The 20,089-nt window shown below is 38.6% G+C and overlaps 1 protein-coding gene across 2 annotated transcripts in view; it reads right to left on the reverse strand.

Moving 5' to 3' along the window:
• Positions 1–20,089, reverse strand: part of LOC113522317 (protein slit) — a 164,062-nt gene that overhangs the window by 38,787 nt on the left and 105,186 nt on the right. For both annotated transcript variants that reach the window (XM_052901236.1, XM_052901235.1), the window contains 4 exons: positions 4,151–4,294; positions 2,585–2,746; positions 1,510–1,577; positions 304–448 (listed from right to left, as the gene is read on the reverse strand). In XM_052901236.1, the coding sequence (XP_052757196.1) occupies positions 304–448; positions 1,510–1,577; positions 2,585–2,746; positions 4,151–4,294 (519 nt within the window). The remainder of the gene's footprint in view (positions 1–303; positions 449–1,509; positions 1,578–2,584; positions 2,747–4,150; positions 4,295–20,089) is intronic.

The raw sequence follows: 20,089 nt of genomic DNA on the forward strand, positions 1-20,089 counted from the left end.
TTAATAAAAACGTGTCTACATAATAAAAACGTAAAAAAAATTGGATGGTTGAAGAGGAAAGAATTGCACAACGTCTCCATCTGGTGGCGGCAGTTCTGGTGGATACTTACACATTTTTTTTTTGTACAACTTAGAATGGCAAACAAGCTGACGGCCCACCTGATGGAAAGTGATAACCGTCGCCTATAGACATGAGCAGTAGCATGGACATAACAGAGTATACTGTTTCGCCCATGATACTACTCACGCGTTGCCATTCCTGAGGACTCAGGTGTTATTCCTCTGTACCCGGTAAATACTTACATCTCAGTGGCCCGGTGGGGTATAGCAGCGGGCAGTTCCGAGAGGAGTTTCTCCCTGCAGTCGACCGTGCCCTCGGGTGTGCAGCGGCACGGCGGCGGGCAGCGGGGCTCCGCCGAGCACTCGCCCGCGATGGCCGTCGTCGGACCTGGCAACCGTAATATACTAACTATTACCTGCGGTTTCGCTCGTGTGAATTAAAGTATTGTTTTTTTTTTTCTTATCAATCATTCTCATATGAGCTATTATTACTTCATTGTTGAACATAATCCCCCCCCCCCCCCCCCATTCGGGGGTTTTACCAAAACGCTTGGCAGGCGGGTTGGCAACCGCAGTTAGGCTTTGGAGATGTTTTAAGAGGGACGCTGCTGCCCATCCCTCGCCCTCCCTTAGTCGCCTTTTACGACACCTGTGAGAAATGAAGGGGCGGTCTATTCTATGCCGGGCCCACACGGAACAAATGAATATTAGAGAATAATAGGCGAGAGCGGCCTAGGATATTATCTGTACAATACTTTACTAAGTAATTATCCTAGGCCGCTTTAATTATTTTAATTATCTGAAATTAAAAACACTTATTGAACAAAGCCTGTTACGCACTAAACGATTACTTGAATGAGAAGCGTGCACGGTGTTAGTGGATCATGCGCGGGCTGCCAACGACCATGTAATATTAGATATAGTACATTTAAATAAACACACATAATGTTAACAGAGATTTAAAACAGTAACTGTTGAGTTTCTCGCGGGCTCTTCACAACAGATGACAACCTTCCGAAGCCTGCAGTAGATTAGAAGAAATGACGACTTAAAAATGCTTGTAAACAAATGTATTTGAATAAAGACGATTGAAATTTGAACTTAGCATCATTTCCATTCCAGCCATTATCCGTCCACTGCTGGACATAGGCTTCCCCATAGACTGCCATAAGGAACGGTCCCGAGCCACCTGCAGCCACTGACTCCCTGCAATGCATTTGAGGTCGTTACTCCAACTAGTGGGGGGGGGGGGATTGTTAGTAAAGCGGATTACCAGCCCCATTGCTAACAATATATCCTTACACGTCGACCTCCACGTGGTTCCCCCTGGAAACCATCGTGCTGAAGTGTCGAAAGGTTCAAGCTGGTATATAGGTGCTCCCGCCTATAAGTGACAGCAATAATCCATATGGGGCCGGATTTGTGATTTGTAAAGCATTTGTAACTCACCGCTGCAGAACTGTTCATGATCTAACTCTGTCAATAGAGCACCGCGCAACGTCGCCGGTGCCTGACATCTGTAATTATCACGGTATCGTATCAATGAGTCACGTATTTAAAGCATACAGAAAATCAGCATTGTACCATCAGATATGAAAGTTTTTTTATACAACTTAGAATCGCAAACAAGCTGACGGTCCACCTGATGGAAAGTGGTAACCGTCGCATATAGACATGAGCAGTACAATGGACATAACAGTGTATACTGTTTCAGCCAATGATACCTCCCCATGCGTTGCCATTCCTGAGGACTCAGGTGTTATTCCTCTGTACCCAGTAAATTCACGCCATATCCCGCCCCTCAAACCGAAACACAGCCATGCGACACAACTGCTTCACGGTAGAAACACGAATGTGACAGAGGTGGCCAACCAAACGACTTTTGTACAAAGTCTCCCCCTGGTGAAACTGAGACATATGCTTTTTTTTTTAATATTTTAAGGGCTTTTACCTTCTTCAGGTATATCAGTCCTATTGTACCCTGAACTGATTTATGCTGAGTTAGGTCCTTTGCACAAACACTGCTACATTAATTTTTTTATATGTATATTTTTATTCTAATTTCAACTAATGCACTAATATTATTAAGAGGAAAGATTTGTATTTTTGTGTGTATGTATGTTTGTAATGAATAAACTCAAAACTACTTTGCCGATTTCAAAAATTCTTTCACCATTAGTAAGCTACATTCACCCTGAGTAACATAGACTATATTTATTGCTAGAAAAGATTAGGGATCCTTACTAAAACTTTAGTAACGTAACTGAAGGTGTAAAAAAATGCTAAAAAATATCTTTGGTCGCGTGCGCTGCGGAAACTATTGGTGATAGAACAAAAGTATGTTCTACAATATTGAAGAAAATATCGACAACTACAAAAAACTCCGCGACACTATATGTCCAACTATTATCGTTATGTCACAATAACCACTTTTTAAAATGTTGCAAAAATGTCTACCTACCCGTGCAAAGCCGGTACGGGCCACTAGCTTATTATAACTTAAAATACCAATGTAAATACTTACTTCGCCCCGACGCCCAGTAAGTTGGCAGCGCGCACGGCGGTCGCCAGGCGCGCGACCCGGCAGTCGCACACGATTGGGTTGTCTGTTAGACGCAGTGTATGGAGACGAGTCACCGCCACCGGCTCCAGGGAGAGGTACGTGAGATTATTATTCGTCAATGTCCTGAAAATGGATATTGTATTGTATTGTAAAATCTATATTGTACACAATTCAAATTAAGCACCGATTTAATATACAATGGCGGACTTATCCCGTAAAGGGATCACTTACAGTCGACCTTTGAGAAGCTGAAAGGAAACTGTAGAATGTAAAAAATATAAGGGTAATAACCGTACAGTTAAAGGTAAAACAATTAAAGTAAAGGTAAATAATACCCAGTAAAAAAAATTATATATAATACAATAAAAACAGCTCTATATACCTACATATGTAAATAATAAAAGTGCATGAATAATAATATAACATTAATATATCATCATCTTCCTACCCTTATCCCAATCATTTGTGGTCGGCGTAATATGATTTTATCCATAATACAAAAAGATTTGGTTTTTAGTTTTACGACCGGCCCCCTGTCTGACGTCAACCCTCTTTGGGAATGCATTTGTTGGTGGTTTCCGCCACCTACGGTATGGAGGAAAGGATTGAGGAAAAAAGGAAGGAAACGTTGGAAATGCGTAGAGGAAATTGGTGAATGAGGGGAATAAGGGACTTATGTGGGAAAGGAAAGGGGGGGACACTGCAGTTGCGGAAAGGACTGGGACACTGCAGCGGCTCGGGAGGCCGGGGTCGCATACCCGTATGCCCTCATTCTAGAGTCGGACAGATTTCTAGAGAAGAACATCCCTGACGCATTACATTAATATATAAATAAATAAAAACTTACACACATATATATACATACATATACACATACATAACAAATACATAGATACATATATTCACAATTGGCTCAATGAAGAGGGATTTTCAGAAATTTCCAAAAATGGGCATAACTCGCACTAGTATGGGGCCGGAATAGTTAGACACTGGACAAGCAGTCCCTTGCTAGTAAATACCCTGTCTTATCAGGGCGATCTTGAAATCCATCATGGTTAATTCTTATTGAATTCTTCACGATTTTTTTTACAACACAGGAGGCAAACAAGCATGCGGCTCACCTGATGGTAAGTGACTAATGCCGCCCATGATCACCCACAACACCAGCGGCATTGCAGGTGTGCTGCCGGCCAATTGGTATCTAGGGGGGACCACGTGGAGGTCGACCTTATAGAGCATATTGCTAGCAATGGGACTGATAGTTCGCATTACTAACAAACCTTTCCCGCCCTGATTGGGTTGTCAGTAGTTGCTATATTTAGCAGGAGGGTTGGCAACCACAGTTAGGCTTTAGTGGCGTTTTGAGAGGAACGCTGTTGCCCATATTTCGACCATTACAGTTCTTTAGTCGTCTCTCACGACACCCACGGGAAAGGAAGGGGTGGTCCATTCTATGGCGGGACCACACAGAGTTTGTTTGATAGTTTGCCATTTATTATTATTTATAAAAAATATATGGAAACTTACAATACTTCTAGACTCTTGAGGTGTTCCAGGGCCTTCTCGTCCACACACTTGAGCTGGTTCCCATCTAGATGGAGACTCTTGAGGGCCGTCAGACCGCGGAAGGTGCGTCGGCTGATGGCCGTCAGCTCGTTACGGCTCAAATCCCTGCACATAATACACAATTACTTACAAAACACCCGACGAGGAATGGTATACGCAGTATCATGGACGGCACAGTATATACTGGGCCGCCAATTATCCGATCCATATAGTGGTTAAGTTAGAATTTTTTTTCCAAATTCGTAGACCCAAAAAAAGACCCAAAAAATTTTGAAAAAATTTTCGTTTCGGTAATCATTAGGATTGAGAAGAACACGTTGCTTAAAAATTTTTTTTATCATTTAGAACTCAAAACTAGAAACTTTGAGCTTTAAAATCCATTTTTTTAATTCCAATACGACCATTTTTAAAGAAAATACAGCTAATTGAAAAGCCTCAAAAAATATGGCATTTTTTTTCTGATCCCTTAGATAGATAGATAGATAGATAGATATATCGTTTATTTGTTTGTTACTAATCACACACAACATGTACATAAGAATAGATAATACATAAAACAACATAAGATTTATAAAATTGTCTTATTATGTGTGTTCTGCAGCAATACAAAAAGGTCGAAGCTCAGCGTGTAACATTGTTCAAGGAACAAAACACTGGTTTTCAGCTTTAACCCATTTGAGGGTACGTGAAAATAATAATTAAAATAAATATAAAATAAAAAGGGCAATATTTTGGGTGATTGTCTGTGCGGTGTGTGTATAATAAAAATAATGTAAATAGTTCAGAGTATAATTTTTTCCTCTAGTGTAAATTTAATTTGGTTTTCTTAATTCCAAAATCGAGGCGAACAAAGTCGCGTGCACGTGCTAGTATGTTTTAAAACACCCCCCAGGGGACGGGCGAGCCGGGGCGAGAAGATTAGGCGCATAATAAAACAGTGGAATGGGCGAAAAGTCGTAAAGTATGACGTTTTGCACGCGATAGCTATTCGATGGTTAAATATTAATAGACGAATAGCCCTGGCGCAGTAGAGTACTGTGGACGAGACAGAGAGCGGTACCGGAGGGACATTTCGTAGAAAAGGTTTAGCTGAGAGAGACTTTGTACAAAAGTCGTTTGCTCGGCCACCTCTGTCCCATTCTTGTTTCAACCGTGAAGCAGTTGTGTTCGCATGGCTGTGTTTCGGTTTGAAGGGCGGGTTATGGCGTGAATTCACTGGGTACAGAGCAATAACACCTGAGTCCTCAGGAATGGCAACGCCTGGGGAAGTATCATGGGCGTAACAGTATACTCTGTTATATCCACGGTACTGCTCATGTCTATAGGCGACGGTTACCACTTTCCATCAGGTGGGCCGTCAGCTTGTTTGCCATTTTAAGTCGTATAAATAAAAATTGTGTTCTAGGTGTGGTGATAAATTATGCTATAAAAATAAATATTAAAAAAGCATTTTTGCAATATTTTGTTAATATTCATGGATACACTCTCTTGAAAATTGACCCAGTAACCAATGCAATCTTCGGCATATTCCGAACATGACAATTTGGGATTCAATGCATTTGTAGAATTGATTACGACTTCGAACTATTGGTAGGACAGAGTTACTCTATGCCGAAAGACGTGATATGTACGATGTTGTCCCATGGGAAACCTTATTACGCCCTTTTCGAAGACCCCCATGCTGTGGTCTTTAGGGAAAACCTTGACAGGGGGTTCGTTTTACAATATGAATGTTCGCGGACGGAAATTTCTTGTAAATGGCAAAAATTCGTTTGCTTGGCCATCTCTGTCCCATTAATGTTTCTACCGTGAAGCAGTTGTGTTTGCATGGCTGTGTTTCGGTTTGAAGGGTGGGATATGGCGTGAACTTACAGGGTACAGAGGAATAACACCTGAGTCCTCAGGAATGGCAACGCATGGGGGGTATCATGGGCGAAACAGTATACTCTGTTATGTCCACGGTACTGCTCATGTCTATAGGCGACGGTTACCACTTTCCATCAGGCGGGCCGTCAGCGAATATAAAGGCATTTTATTTCTGAATCTGATAATTGGTATTGGCACCAATATTGGCCCTTTTTATCATCAACTTCCTGCCCTTATTCTAATCATTTGGGGTCGTCGTAATCGATAGTTTGTTAAACCTGATTTTTTTTTCTAAATTTGTCCATCTGTACGTTACATTTCTTGAGGAGCTAAATCAAATAACGAAACATAAGAACGGGCGAGAAGTCATAAAGGATCCCGTTTCGCACGCGATACTCTAGTGATTAAATATTAATAGTTGAACAGCCCTGCCGCGACAGAGTGTTGCGGACATGACAGAGTGAACGAATGAATGAATGGTTTATTTCCCCTTCACAAAAGGTAGAATAAAGTGACAACTCGAGGTACAATTCGATATGAAGACCATTTTTGTGAGAGACTGGCGCTTGCGGTAGGTTTAGAAGAGCCTGTGTCACAAGTCACCAGTGCCCCATCTCCGTGGACTGCACAAATACAAGGCAACCAATTAGTGTTACAATACACAGATAACAATAATAAGATATAGAGTGCAAGAATAAACTTAACATTCAAACTTATTTCTAGTATATAACTTAGGCAAAGTTAATTACAAAATACAGACTATGTGTGCGTGCGTGCGTGCGTGCGTGCGTGCGTGCGTGTGCGTGTGCGTGTGCGTGTGTATGTGCGTGTGCGTGTGCGTGTGCGTGTGCGTGTGCGTGTGCGTATGTGTGAGTATTTGGTTGTACATTGAATGAGGTGTTTGGGATACTTCGCACTGAACCAGTTATGGGAAGATTCAGTGAACCATGTTCAAACTGGTATAGTCTGGTAAATTAATGAAAATGTAAACAAACGTACATATAACTGAACAGACTAATTGTACCAGAGGGAGACTTTGTACAAAAGTCGTTTGCTTGAGTACCTCTCTCCCATTCGTGTTTCAACCGTGAAGCAGTTGTGTTTGCACGGCTGTGTTTCGGTTTGAAGGGTGGGTTATGGCGTGAATTTACAGGGTACAGAGGAATAACACCTGAGCCCTCAGGAGTAGCAAAGAATAAAGTTAACGAATAAACTGTCAGTTTATAACATATTGGGTTTGCTGGAAGAAATCTCCCTTAGAGATAAACTCGCCCTCGTCCGGTATTATGTTTAATTATTTTTTAAATACAGTACCTTTATTGTCGGCTTTGTTGGCCGTGTGGTTCCGGCATAGAATAAGCCACCTCTCGCTTTACCGTGGGTGTCGTAAGAGGGGACCAAGGGAAGACGGGGGATAGACAGCAGCGACCCCTTGAAGACAACTCTAAACCGTGACTGCGGTTGCCAATCCACCTGTCAAGCGTTGCAAACCAAGGGGGAGGCTTATGTCCAGCAGTGGACAGTTAAAGGCTGATATAACGACCTTTATTGTATAATAAAAAGTTCATTGAACTACAGAGATGTTTCCTCCCACGAACACTCAGGTTATGGAATGAGCTCTCTGCCGACGTTTTCCCAAGAGACTACAGCATGGGGCTCTTCAAAAGGGGGGTAAAGAGGTTTTTCATAGGCTACGGTAACCGCTTACCATCAGGTGGGCCGTATGCTTGTTTGCCACCTTAGTGGTATAAAATAAAAAAAAAAAACTACGTACGTCTTATCCGTAACATTCCAACGCCACCAGGGCTGTCCAAATCGCTCTTTCCCCGTGCCTATTGAATAATGAATGTAGCTCCCGAATTGGGTGCTTTGTACTAATACCGTATATTGTTCGCCTTCATTCTGAACCGACTTTAAAAAAAGGCAGTCGGTTGTATTGATAGAAATTGACTTCTGACCACCCTTTTTCTAAATAGCGAATATAACGAACGCACACTGTGTATTTGATCTGTATTTTTTTCTTTTTTTTTATTATTTTTTTTTTCAGCGGTATTTCGCGGCTCACCTTTGACCACAACAGAATATCAGTGTTTTGCTCTTTTCAGAGAGAAAAAAAAATTGTTACTAATTTTATGCATTCTGATTTTGTTTTTGTATTTTTTTTTTATTTTTTGTAAATGTATCTTTTTTTTTGTCTTTTTTCACATTACATTTGTGTCTTTTGCTGTTTGTGTGCTGTAAGTGATGCAAATAAATTATCTATCTATCTATTTTTTTTTTATTACCACATAACTGGAGAATTAAATTCCCTTGGTTGTCTATTACTATTCACGGGACAGGAAAAGGTGGTACGTTCTATGTTTGGACCAGACGGCAACTTGTAAATATATGTATAACTAATTGGATTTTCCATTGCTAGCAATATAGGGGTATATATTTTTTTATACAACTTAGATTGGCAAACGAGCTGACGGCCCACCTGATGGAAAGTGGTAACCCGTCGCCTATAGACATGAGTAGTACCGGGGACATAACAGAGTATACTGTTTCGCCCATGATACCCCCCATGCGTTGCCATTCCTGAGGACTCAGGTGTTATTCCTCTGTACCCAGTAAATTCACGCCATATCCCACCCTTCAAACCGAAACACAGCCATGCAAACACAACTATACCAGAGGGAGACTTTGTACAAAAGTCGATTGCATGGGTACCTCTGTCCCATTCGTGTTTCAACCGTGAAGCAGTTGTGTTTGCATGGCTGTGTTTCGGTTTGAAGGGTGGGATATGGCGTGAATTTACAAAGTACAGAGGAATAACACCTGAGTCCTCAGGAATGGCAACGCATGGGGGGTATCATGGGCGAAACAGTATACTCTGTTATGTCCATGGTACTGCTCATGTCTATAGGTGACGGTTACCACTTTCCATCAGGTGGGCCGTCAGCTTGTTTGCCATTCTAAGTCGTATAAAAAAAAAAAAAAAAAACAACTGCTTCACGGTTGAAACACGAATGAGACAGAGGTACCCAAGCAATCGACTTTTGTACAAAGTCTGCCAGATTGATGTTCATGGGGTTCATGGAAACCATTATCATACATTCTTGAATTCATCACATTGGACCAACTGGTCTGCTTTCATCCTCACCTATCATCCCTCACTGGTGCCCCGCTAGCGTATACCGGCAGCGTAGCGTACCATTACATTATCATCCATTAAAAAAAAAACTACTACAATAGGCAGTTATCGTTGTATGGTCCCAGCATAGAATGGACCACCTCTTCCTTTCCCGTGGGTGTCGTAAGAGGCGACTAAAGGTCGAGGGATGGGCAGCAGCGTCCCTCTTAAAACATCACTCAAGCCTAATAGCGGTTGCCAACTCACCTGCCAATCGTAGCGACTACTGGCAAAACCCTCTTAGGGGGAGACCTATGTCCAGCAGTGGACAGTTAACGACCAATACGATGAAGATGAGGCAATATATAAAAAAAAATCCTAAATTAAAAAAAAATACTAAAAAAAATCACGACCCACCTACACTAACCCTCTATAATTACAACTTGGTTACTGGCGAAGACATAGAATCACATATACATAGATGTCGCATTTGCATATACTTTTATTTATTTTATTTAATTATTTATTTTATTTACACATACACTAAACAAACACATACACTTAAATTTATATTTTTTTTTATACAACTTAGAATGGCAAACAAGCTGACGGCCCACCTGATGGAAAATCCTAAGACTAAGACAAGACTAAAAATCCCATTGCTACCAGGTCGACCTCCTCGCGGTATCCCTTGGAAACTATCATGGTTAATTCCCGATGAATTCATCATGATGGGCTAACTGGCCTGTTTTCATTCTCATCGATCACCCTTCACTGGTGCTCCGCCAGCGTATCCCGTTAGCGCGGGCGGGGTTACCATACCATTTTCACCCATCAAAAAACAAAAAAACTATCTTTCTTGAATTTTATTATTATTTTTATACTTATCTTTTAAATTTCTCAGCTTTTAGCGCTGGAATTATTATTATTATACGAAAAATCTATTGAAAAACAGTGTCGTAGCTTCAGATATGAAACTGCGACATATGCTGAGTTAGCTCCTTTGCACAAACACTGCTACGTTCGTTTTGTTTTTTTTTTATGTTTTTTCTTTCTTCTAATTTCAAAGTAAGATAGTTATAGTGTCTGAGTTTAATATATAATTGTTCTCATTTTCTATAGTTACTATATATAATGTTGAAACTAGTATAAGCTAACGCTGTGCGTAGCAATTAATGGTATACAATTTTAAAACAATTAGTTATAAAATTCATTATATTCAATTTAATGTGAATTGTAATACTGTTGCTGTGCCCAAATAAATAAATAAATAAATAAATATTATTATATAATTGCGTAATCTTCATTATTACGTTGTTTTCTCGTATGTAACATGTGTATTATTTTTTGTCATAAAGAGAGATTGTATCCAATTAATGATATTATTTTGAGGAATAACACCCGAGTCCTCAGGAATGGCAACGCATGTGAGGCATCATGGGCGAAACAGTATACTCTGTTATGTCCATAGTACTGCTCATGTCTATAGGCGACGGTTACCGCTTTCCATCAGGTGGGCCGTCAGCTTGTTTGACATTCTAAGTTGCATAAAAAAAGAACTTAAACTTATCAGAAAATTAGTTCATATCGTTTTCTACAATAAATATTCCGCTGTGACATCAAATTGAAATTTTAATATTTTGAGATAAGTGTAATAGCGCCCCAGTGGGATGTTATTTAGTTTGAGATACTTACGTCATCTATGTGTAAGTGTGTCTATGATAAATGGTTGCTTTGTTATTAATTCAACAGTGAACTGGATCGATGTTCGAGTCAAGTATGAATAGTTAGACTGACCTGACGTTCGTTTGGGAAATATGTTCTTGGAAACATGTTTTTTCATATCTATATGGGTAATCAAGGTCAACTGAGGACTTTCCAGGGGGAGAAGGATTGTTAGCAATGGAATTTGACAGCCACATTGCTAGCAATATACCTTATTAGGTCGACCTCCACGTGGTTCCCCGTGGAAACCATCGTGAACAATTCTTGTTGAATTCGTCACGATGGGCTAACTGACCTACTTCATCCTCACCTATCAGTCTTCACTGGTGCGCCGCCGGTGTATACCGATAGCGCGGGTGGGGTTACCATTCCATTATCATCCATTTAAAAAAAAAAACTGAGGACTTTCCTATTGACTACTTGGGTTGCCCGACTTGACCGGACCCAAGATCTACTGTTTACTGACGAAACTCTGTTATCATCATCATGGCCATTTCAGCCATTATCCGTCCACTGCTGGACATAAGCCTCCCCCATAGACTCCCATAAGGAACGGTCCTGAGCCACCTGCATCTACTGACTGCCTGCAACGCATTTCAGGTCGTCGCTCCATCTAGTGGGGAGTCGTCCTACACTGCGTTTGCCCGTACGCGGTTGCCACTCAAGAACCTTCCTTCCCCATCGGTTGTCGGTTCTTTGAGCTATGTGTTCCACAAAACCTTGTGCTATCTACCTAGATACTTATTTAATTTACATATTTGTTAAAAAATTTCGCGTCTGGCTCTTGGCCATAACAGAATATCAGTGTTTTGCTCTTTTGAGGGCAAAACAATAAACTGAGCTGTGGCCATTTTGTGTTACTATGACACACGCATGAAAGGAAAACAATTGTTACTATATTTATCTATGTATTTTGCTTTTTGGATGTGTATTCTTTTATCTCTTTTTTTTTACGTATGTATTTATGTCTGTTGTCATTTGTATGCTGTAAGTAATACAAAAAAAAATTATCTATCTCATGACCTATTTATTTATTTAAATTTAAAAATTGTCATCTCACGTCACTATTAAAAATTAAAAGAAAAATTCCGTAAAATTCCAGACAATTTATTATATTGAAGACTAGGCAGCATGGTCTCCGACCTTAGCCTGTTCCACAACGGAACAAACGTACTAAAAAAAAAAAGAAAAATTCCCGCGCAAACTCCGCAACTGCACTAAGGAACGAAACGCAAACAGCCTTCCGTAAAAGCCCTATTGTGGTCGAATCTCAGTCGAACTTAATCCGCCATTTGCCAGTTCCCACTCAACAAAATGGCGTAGTAAGCCGCGAGGCTAATGGAGGCTTAGTAGATTGGAACAATAGTTCTGCAGACACTTTTTACAGCTTTCCCTTTTTCCAATGTATTTTTAAGTGAAAGTATTTTTAAATATGACGCCCGGTAGACGCTTATACTAGTTCGTTTGGTAAATACATTTTATTATTCTCGAGAAAAAGGTGTTAAGAAAATTAAAAAAAAAAAACTAACCTAAAAATGTGTCCACAATTTGGCGAAGCTCTCCCGTTCATTTCTTTTTATTATTATATTAGCTGTTATGTCCCACTGCTGATTAGCAATGGGTAATATAAAGCAATAGACATAAAAGAGAGAACAAAATGCAAAAACGTTATCTATACAATAAAAAAATTAAAATGGAGATGGGCAGGACATATTATGCGAGAAAAAAACACAAAAATGGACAACAACTGTAACAGACTGGTACCCTAGAATAGGCCAAAGAAGACAGGGAAGACCATTGACACGATGGGTTACAGATATAAAAGCAGGTGCATTTTGGACAAGGATAGCCAAAGACAGAATAGAATGGAAGACTCTGGAGGAGGCCTTTGTCTTTGGACAAGAGAGGCGTGACAGAACAGTTACTGATTGAATATTAATTACATTGAATTGTTTATTATGTTACTTGTTTAATAAAGGCTTATATTATTGAAAATTCTTTGTTTTTGAAAAATGACAGATAAAGACGTTGCTTTACTACACATTATGAAAGCTCTTCAAACATCAATATGTTTTTGATTTAAAACTATTAACTATTATAAACTTATTTGTTAAACTTAGCACAATTAGGTATTTAAATCGTCTTCCGATTTGTTTTTTTATGCAACTTAAAATGGCAAACAACGTGTACAGCGCGGTTTCAGAGATGTTTCCTCCCACGAACACTCAGGTTATGGAATGAGCTCCCTGCCGCCGTTTTCCCAAGAGACTACAGCATGGGGTTCTTCAAAAGGGGGGTAAAGTGGTTTCTTCGGGGACGGCAACGCGCGCGTAATACCTCTGGTATTGCAGGCGTTCATAGGCTACGGTAATCGCTTATCATCAGGTGGGCTGTATGCTTGCTTGCAACCTCAGTAGTGCAAAAAAACAGGGTGACGTACTTATAATTAGTATTTTTATTATAATAAAAAAAAAATATTTGACTCTTGTCTATTGTCAGACTTTTGTACAGTACAAAAAAAATATCGCGTATTTTGGAAGGTTAGAAAACCTACAGTAAAAAACTAGGTTTTTCGTCTAAGTTAATAAACACCTGGCTCTAAATTAGGCAAATTACAAAATACTCTTTGGCTGAATCCATAAATTAAGGCCTATCAGAGGGAGACTTTGTACAAAAGTCGATTGTTTGGGTACCTCTGTACCATTCGTGTTTCAACCGTGAAGCAGTTGTGTTTGCATGGCTGTGTTTCGGTTTGAAGAATGGGATATGGCGTGAATTTACTGGGTACAGAGGAATAACACCTGAGTCCTCAGGGATGGCAACGCATGGGGGGTATCATGGGCGAAACAGTATAAAAAAAAGTATAATAAAAAATATAAAAAAAAAGTCACATAGCTAATAATACGATACACGAAATAAAATCTACGACAGATTTTAACTGTAATTAGCACTCGAATAACTGAAAATCTTAATTAAATAACAATAATTACCGTCCGCCATTTTGTGGCGCGACACGAAATGGCGTATTTCCCGCCGTCGCGATGGTGCCGTGTAATTACATTTAATTAATTATTGTTTCAGACATTTAATTATTACTTTTGTTGTGTTTTCGGTGGAGGAACGCGGTCGAGTATTTAACCTACTTTAAAAAGGAATGATATCTCTATTTCAATTATGGAATGTAAACTCTTTTGACTAGCCTGATTAATTTTTTTACACAATAGTTGCATTTCAAACGTAGAGGTGCGTAGGTTTTTTTTATATACAACTTAGAATGGCAAACAAGCTGACGGCCCACCTGATGGAAAGTGGTAACCGTCGCCTATAGACATGAGCAGTGCCATGCACATAACAGAGTATACTGTTTTGCCCATGATACCCCTCATGTATTGCCATTCCTGAGGACTCGAGTGTTATTCCTCTGTACCATGTAAATTCACGCCATATCCCACCTTTCAAACCGAAACACAGCCATGCAAACACAACTGCTTCACGGTAGAAACACGAATGGGACAGAGGTGGTCAAGCAATCGACTTTTGTACAAAGTTTCCCTCTGGTAATTTAACACTTAGAAAACTTTATATATTTATGTATGCAAGCAACACCGCGGGTAATAGTTGGTTATCTAATATAAAAAAAATTCAATTCATAGCCAACATCAAAAGGTTTAAACTAAGAATCGGCACTGACGAGACATCCGCTCCGGATGGCGTGCAGACGCAGACTGCCAGTTTACCGGAAGCGGCGCCATCTTGTCGGAAACGAAACGGAAGTTGGCGAAGATAATGAGCTTTTAAGATATTTACAATTGTTGCTTTGATCGTTGTCTTTGAATATTTTGTAGCTAACTGAATACCGCGGCTTCGTCCGCGTGATCTAGTAAAAAAAGTATCCTATTTTATGTTCAATTCCAAATTTGACCAATTCAAATTCGTTTAGCATCTTTTGTGTGACAGAGTAACATACAACAACGAGTCATACAACCTCATAAATATTCGTATTTACAAAAGTGATAGGATAATGTAGAACTTTCTATTCAATTAAGAGTTTATTAAAAAGAAAGGAATAGAAAAATCTTTATTTTTAAGGGATGGGCAGCAGCGTCCCTCTCAAGACATCTCTAAAGCCTGACTGCGGTTGCTAACCCGCCTGGCCAAGCGTGGCAACTACTGGCAAAACCCCCCTAGGGGGAGGCTTATGTCCAGCAGTGGACAGTTAAAGGCTGATATGACGATGATAAAATCGATTTGAATTTTTTTTATTTGAAGGGATATACTTACAGACGTATCCCTTGGATTTTTTTTCAAAATGAATTTAGTATTTTTGTTTTTACATCAAAATAATTAGTTTTCTCACAAAGAACGTTGGTTTTTTTTTCAAGAATGCAGAGCATGACATCTATTTTACTAATAATAGCAAATTTTTTGATACAACATTGTAATTTATTTTACAGATAAACATGTTGTTTACTGAATCTTGTGCTATTTGTAATATAGCGAAACTGCACGAAAATATGTATGTAATAGAAGGCATTGGTGTCTAAGATACAGGCTAGGCCTAGCTTAGACACTAATGTGCTGGGCATAATGCTACATGCTATACACATATAATTCACTTTGGAATTACTGTAAGCCCATGACTGTATTATTTTTATGTGCAATAAATCTTTATTATTATTATTTTTTAAATTTCTAGTAAATTCTCATCTCCCCTTTAAGGAGAGGAGATGGCAAACTAACCTCCGGCAGAAGCACAGTCGGCCGGGGTTCAGGGCCCCAGAGAGAGAAACCGGCGTACAATGCGGGCAGAATCTAAGAGTACCGCTTTCTGCATCTTTCCCGGGAGTGAGCCGCCTCGGAATGCCAACCGTCTGAGATGTTGTTCCAGTCTGGTTGGGATAAGACCGTTCACCGACATAACGATTGGAATGATTTCGGTGGATGTCACCCCCCACATTTCGGTCACTTCGTGATTATTATTATACCAACAGACGTATCCCTTGGATTTTTTTTCAATATAGACTCAGTATTTTTGGTTTTACATCAAAAAAATTAGTTTTCTCACAAAGAACGTTGGTTTTTTTTTGTTGGACACAATTTTTATTTATATTGATTGATTTTGCTTATGATATAAAAGATGCAGATACGAAATAAAGAGAATTAATAGATGCAGTGAACGGCCACCAGGGCGCGCAACTCTCGAAGTATTACAGGCTCGTATTACACATAGCACTCACGCGTTGTTTATTTTTATGTGTCTACGTACACGCCAAACCTTTTTGGGGGAAAAAACATTTTTTTTTATCTGTGTAGGGTACAAAAATATGTAATTTACGAGAATTCACTTAGATGTTCTTCGAGATGTCTCTTATTATTTTTATTCGATGAAAAAATATATAGAAGGAAGAAGGGGGAGAGGGAGACCGAGACATAGTTACATGAGGCAGATCAAGGAAGGAGTTGGTGTCGTGTCGTATCAAGAGGTGAAGAGACTCGCTGAAAATCGTAGTGAGTGGCAAGAGCTCCACCGACAAGAGCGCAGCTCTTAAATAGGATAGATAGATAGATAGATAGAAAAAATATATCTGCAATATATAATATATATATTTTTATACAACTTAGAATGGCAAACAAGCTGACGGCCCACCTGATGGGAAAGTGGTAACCGTCGCATTGTTAACGCTTATAACTCGAACAACTCCGTTGATATTATTTCGGAACGTGTTGGCGCATTCTGGAGACTTATCGCTGGTCTGCTTGAGGTGGAGGAATGATATTCTGTTATTGGTGATATTGTATTTACTTATTTATTGCTGGTAAATGAATTTTAATTTTTTTAAAACATTACAACACCAATTTGGAAGTTCTTTGATTTTGAATGGATCACTGGTACGCACCTCTTTACATTTCTGTCATTCACGTATGTGTAATTGTTTGATTTTGTACAAGTAGTTTTACACAGCCATTTTCTATATTTTTTTTTACAGTAATAGGTGGTCAACGTCATTGGTGGCAATAAAATTATTGATATTTAGATACATATGTATATATATATATATATATATATATATATATATATATATATATATATATATATATATATATATATATATATATGGTTTGTTTGAATCGAAGCATTTGGCGTTCCATTGTTTCTGCCTACCATAATGGGAGACAGGCGTGACAGATATGTATGTATGTATGTATGTATATATATTGTTATTATGTCTACTGTTTGTTGACTTAAATAAAGAGAAATAAAATTATTAATATATATTAATTCAAGTGAAATACAGTAGCATAAAGTATAGATTAAAATATACACATAAAGGTACAAAAGGCGGTCTTATCGCTGGGGCGATCGCTTACAAACTATGATTAAAGGAGAGCAGATAGAAATGGGCAGGTGGCGCAAGAGGGAATTAGTAGTTACTATAATAAAACAATTAATTTTTACAATTATAATATCAGAACCAGAATGGATATAAATAATACAATAACAAATTAGAAAATTAACATTTTAAATAATTAAGACTTGGCATAAAGAACTTGATTCCAAAGCCGTAAAAGGAAGAAAAAATACTGTTCAAATATTGGAGCGACGCCGAACGGCCGTGAATGGCGGGAAACAATAAAAAAATGAAACTGCACTTCGTTCCCTGAGGAGTTGGCGCGTACAGACGGAAAGAGCGACTTTATATATAATTTAAGGAGTCCATTTAATTTTCTTCAAGCTGGGGTGTGCAGGGTTGCCAAAATATCTGCAAAATATGCAGAGTTCAGATTGCTTTAGTGATTTAGTCGAGTGGCGAGTAATTTAGCAACTAAACGTGTCCAGAAAACAAGATTGAACATCGAGTATCAACATTTAGGTAGCTAAACTAACTTTTGACAGATTTTGACACATTTTTTTTTAAATGAGCTATGACAACGGCTGTATAGGCTGAGTCCTTTTGCCTTCCCTAATCATAGGGAAAACACAACCAAAAAAAATGAGCTATGGAAATCTTTAGAGAGTACCCCAAATCTTTAGAGAGAACAATGAGCGCCATCTTTTACGTTGCAAGTAATTTGAATAAAAAATTCTCAAATTGGATAGATTTTTTTATTCGAATCTGTAACTAATTTTGTCACGTAATTTTGCTTGGGCACCTCTGTCCCATTCGTGTTTCTACCGTGAAGCAGTTGTGTTTGCATGGCTGTGTTTCGGTTTGAAGGGTGGGATATGGCGTGAATTTACTGGGTACAGAGAAATAACACCTGAGTCCTCAGGAATGGCAACGCATGGGGGGTATCATGGGCGAAACAGTATACTCTGTTATGTCCACGGTACTGCTCATGTCTATAGGCGACGGTTACCACTTTCCATCAGGTGGGCCGTCAGCTTGTTTGCCATTCTAAGTTGTATAAAAAAAAGTCTATCTATATCTGTTGTGTTTGTGTCGTGTTTGCGTAATGCAAAAAAAAAATATCTATCTACATACTATATCGATTTTGATAAAATTTCTATAGGACTAATATGTATATCTATTCAGATAATAAAATAATTTTCAGGTAAATAAATAACAGAGTGAGGAGGTAAGAAACTTAAAATATACAACCTAATTGTAAATATCCACCTTTTTTGACGTCTTTTTTATACAACTTAGAATGGCAAACAAGCTAACGGCCCACCTGATGGAAAGTGGTAACCGTCGCCTATAGACATGAGCAGTACCGTGGACATAACAGAGTATACTGTTTCGCCCATGATACCCCCATGCGTTGCCATTCCTGAGGACTCAGGTGTTATTCCTCTGTACCCAGTAAATTCACGCCATATCCCACCCTTCAAACCGAAACACAGCCATGCAAACACAACTGCTTCACGGTTGAAACACGAAAGGTCGCTTGAATAAGTAATATATTTCTATTGAAGCTCGATGTGGTATGAAAACATAAACAGCAATGGTTAATATTTTCAAATCTTTATTCTGTTGGAGTTTTAATACTGGCTGTTGACACTGAGGTCTTCTAGAACAATGTATTATTTTTAAGTTTGTTCTATATCAGATTTTTAGAAGAAATATCTCGTAGTTTTTTACTAAACTTGTTATTTTATATCAAAAATAATTCATTACTGCATCCTGCTATTTACAAAAATATTCTTCACAGAACAGAATTTCACATGAATCTTTATCTGAAGCCATAGACAATAGAGAGCACACACTTATAAAAAAAAAAAACAGGAGTTGCCACCTTGAAAAAAAAGACACTTATAAAAAACAATTGTTACCATTCAATGAACAATAATATTAATATTTTTTTTTTGGGAATTTTATCGAATTTAAACTTTATAAACCAACAAAATGTAGTGCATATTTTAATGCGCAGATCAATGTGCTGCTTACATTAGTGTACTTAACATAAAATTTGCTTAAATTGTCTCCAGCCACTGGGGAGGTATTGTGTTACAAATGTCTGCCATCCCTAGAGATTTAGGGGGACACGACCTTTCCTTCGGGAGGGTTGGAATTTCGATTTTTTTTTATACAACTTAGAATGGCAAACAAGTTGACGGCCCACCTGATTAGAAGTGGTAACTGTCGCCTATTGGTAATGCTACCAATCCCATAGCTACCAAGCCTTTTAATTCTCACCTATCATCCCTCACTGATGCCAACGTATACAATTAACACAGGCGGGACAAACAATCTGTTATTTCATTTATTTATTTATTCATTAGTACATATATGTGTACATGGCGGACTTAATGCTAAAAGCGTTCTCTCCCAGTCAACCATAGACAAGTGTCAGAATACTCGAATGCGGTACTAGTAATTATTGATATACATACATACTAAAATTACATATATAAACGAATAAATATATATAAATATCTTATTTTTTATTTTATTTTATTTTATTGGCACATAAAACAGATTACAACCATAAGAAACTTAAGTAATAATTACATTTGTGATTCGGCTAGGTTATAATATCATCGACGATGACGACCCGACATCACCATGGGACGAGCATCCGTCCCATGGTGATGTCGGGTTCATCGTCCGTTAATCGCGTAACATAAAAAATTCAGACGAATTGAAACAATAGTTTAATAAAATTGATACCTTTTACACTTTTTTTTTTTTATACACAATGAATTTAATTTGGCAGCATTCCATTTCTGAAATTTTTATGTATTCAAGAAA

The sequence above is a fragment of the Galleria mellonella genome, unplaced genomic scaffold (genome assembly GCF_026898425.1).
Source record: "Galleria mellonella isolate WM207_F2 unplaced genomic scaffold, CSIRO_AGI_GalMel_v1 utg778, whole genome shotgun sequence".
NCBI lineage: Eukaryota > Metazoa > Arthropoda > Insecta > Lepidoptera > Pyralidae > Galleria > Galleria mellonella.